This window comes from Rhea americana, unplaced genomic scaffold (assembly GCF_003343005.1).
Source record: "Rhea americana isolate MKP2758 unplaced genomic scaffold, rheAme1 scaffold_48, whole genome shotgun sequence".
Lineage (NCBI taxonomy): Eukaryota > Metazoa > Chordata > Aves > Rheiformes > Rheidae > Rhea > Rhea americana.
In genome coordinates this window covers 5,098,398-5,101,015 of record NW_028186623.1, presented here as the reverse complement: position 1 = coordinate 5,101,015, position 2,618 = coordinate 5,098,398, and the positions used below count along the sequence as shown (strand labels likewise).

The window sequence follows — 2,618 nt, the reverse complement described above, 5'->3', positions numbered from 1 at the left end:
AGCACAGTCAAATGACAAGAAAGAAAATTGGCTCAGAAAACTCCATAAGCATCATTAAACAAACTGTATATTCGGTAAACAATACTGATATATCAAAATGACAAAGTAAAACAGCAGTGTAATATTCTAGCTAGTGTTAACCTAGTCATTTATCAACATCACCAGCAAAGTTTTGAATACGTGCTTTTGGGATTATATTAGAATTGCCTTCATTTTATTAGAAAAACTATACAAGTGTTAAATTATATTTTCAAATTTAATACTCTTTATACATTTCCCAAAGTAATAGTCTTGATAGAACTCTCCTGTTTCTAAACTCTTCAGTCTGATCTCTTCAGTCTATTTATTTTCTGAGACAAAAATGGAAATAAGATTCCAAGAGTATTCTACTAGGATTTTAGCACCAAAATATCTTCTAGAGTAGGAAAAAATAGAAAATGGTTAATACAAAATAATCAGAAATCTGCACTTAWATAACTAGCAAAATTTTATATTTCATAGAAATCTTCCTACACTGTTATACAGAGAAGGATTGGTTGTAAAAGAAAAAAATCCTTAGTACTCACATTAGAAAGATCATGACTGCTTCTGAATTCAGTGGCTTTGTACTTCCATAACCTTGAAGTCAAGCAACGCAAAATTGCTTCTACTTTCTTTTTTAAATACTTCCAGATTTTCTAGGAATGGAAGCACAGGTATAGCCTAAACAATGGGCCAAAAAGTAAGAAAATATGATTTAAAAGTATAAAATCCCATGAAATTGTAGGATTTAAGATGGAGATTTAATATCTCGTTATTAGCACTACCCTACTTATTGTATATATTTACTTATTTCAGAAACAAATTACTACTTCAGTCGTTGAGTTACCTAAACTGTTAAAAATATGTACAGAAGTTATTCATGAAACATTGTAGCATTTACTGTAGTTTACAGTACATAAAATATATGTACAACAGTTTTGCTCTGCATTTCAATCTAACCAACTCCATTTAGCTTTGCAGAGTATTTGCGATCACTGTGAATTTCTGCTTCAAATTCTCCCTTTTCTGTTTTAAGTGGTTTTCTATGGTTTTCGCTTCTTTCAAGATTCCATCAAGCTCCTGGACATAAGAAGCATCCATCGCTGCTCTGTCACTTAATTGAAAAAAGTCTGAAGTTAAAATCAATACCAAAGCCATTAACTTTCTCACTACTACTTAGAACTGCTTTGATGCTTTACTTAAAAATGTGTTCTCTATCAAAACACAGTTTATGGCCAAAGTATTTCTCTTTTGTAACAGAAAACAGGAGTTTTTTCCAAGGTCTATGACAGTTTTCAGTGCTAGTTTCTTTAAACTGCAGCTACAGTAACCAATCTAGTCAGAAAAGTGCTGTACAAATAGTACAAAGTTAACTTGCCTTAAAATGTGGGCATATTTTGATAGCAAGTTCTTAATTTCTTTGCTCATCTCTGTTAACAGAAAAAAGTCCTTTTTAAAAAACAGTGAATGAAACAATTTGTCTTAACATCCAGTTATTTAAAGTAATAATTATTTGGGAGTATATTTAATACATCACCATTTAAAACCTTCTCCAGATGTTCAGGTTTGTAAAGCAACTGTGAGCCCTCAGAAAAAATCAGATCTGATTTTTCAAGAGAGGACAACTGTGGATTTTCTGAAGCTTCACTCTAGTAACAGAGCACATAAAAAACACAGGTTCAAGGACTTAAAACAAGCTCAGCACAGACTTCAATTACAGATTTTTAAAAAGATCTTGAGAGACTTGTTTGCAGAGAAAGTGCAAGTATTGTTGGCTCCACAGAGTCAATGTTCTCCATTGTAAGCAAGCACAACACCTTAGTGGTAGGCAAGTGCAAGGGAAATACCAACTTCAGACTTTTGCTCATGAAAGTTGGTGTAATTAAGCCACACACTCTCAGGAAGCCCTACATAACTGTGTTGTAGAGCATACCCAATTTTACTGATCTTCAAACAGAGAAATATTACAATCTTCTCATAGGACGAAGCCATACACGTCTCTGTTAGCCTCTATGAACTGAGCTAGCACTCTKAGCCCTACCCTCTGCCGGAGCCCACAGCAACGACAGCGAAGAGCTCAGGACTGGAGGGGGAGCCTGGCTGCCCAGGGCCGGAAGTAGGAGCTAGGTCTTCCCTCCCCTCCTCATCCGAAACTGCTCACCTCCATCTCTTTTTTACGTTTACTTCTGTTCTCATCGAATTTCTGTGTGTTGCTTGTCATTGTTACCTGATAAAAGGTACAACGTCGTATTTGATGAGTGGTTTTCTTGCGTGACTAGAAAATAAACCTACATAAAAATGCGTAAAACGGTTAAGCTTCTCCGCAGACGCGCAGCGGCGAGGCCGCGCCTGAAAGCACAGCGAAGGCACGGCCGCGGCTTGGAGGGAGCAGGTGCGCGCCTGGGCACTCGGCGCTTGCCGAAGAGCGCCTGAGAGCCGCCTCGGGCTCCTGAGGCCCCTTCTGCCTTGCCCGGAAAGCGGCTGTTYCTCCCCAGCTTTACCTTTGCTCCCCCAGCCTCCTCCGCACCCGCGGCTTGCCGCTCGGGAGCCAGCGGCTAACGGTTCTTGGCGGCGGTTCGCGCTCGGGAGCCGTTAAC

The 2,618-nt window shown here is 38.7% G+C and overlaps 1 protein-coding gene across 1 annotated transcript; it reads right to left on the bottom strand.

Moving 5' to 3' along the window:
• Positions 1 to 990: 990 nt before the first annotated feature.
• On the bottom strand, positions 991 to 2,242 carry TEX12 (testis expressed 12). Its single transcript, XM_085316885.1, has 4 exons — positions 2,183 to 2,242; positions 1,559 to 1,670; positions 1,400 to 1,451; positions 991 to 1,135 (listed from the first exon to the last, which is right to left on the bottom strand). Exons 1-4 carry the CDS (start codon positions 2,240 to 2,242, stop codon positions 991 to 993), a joined length of 369 nt encoding a protein of 122 aa, XP_085173011.1.
• Between the last annotated feature and the right edge of the window lie 376 nt (positions 2,243 to 2,618).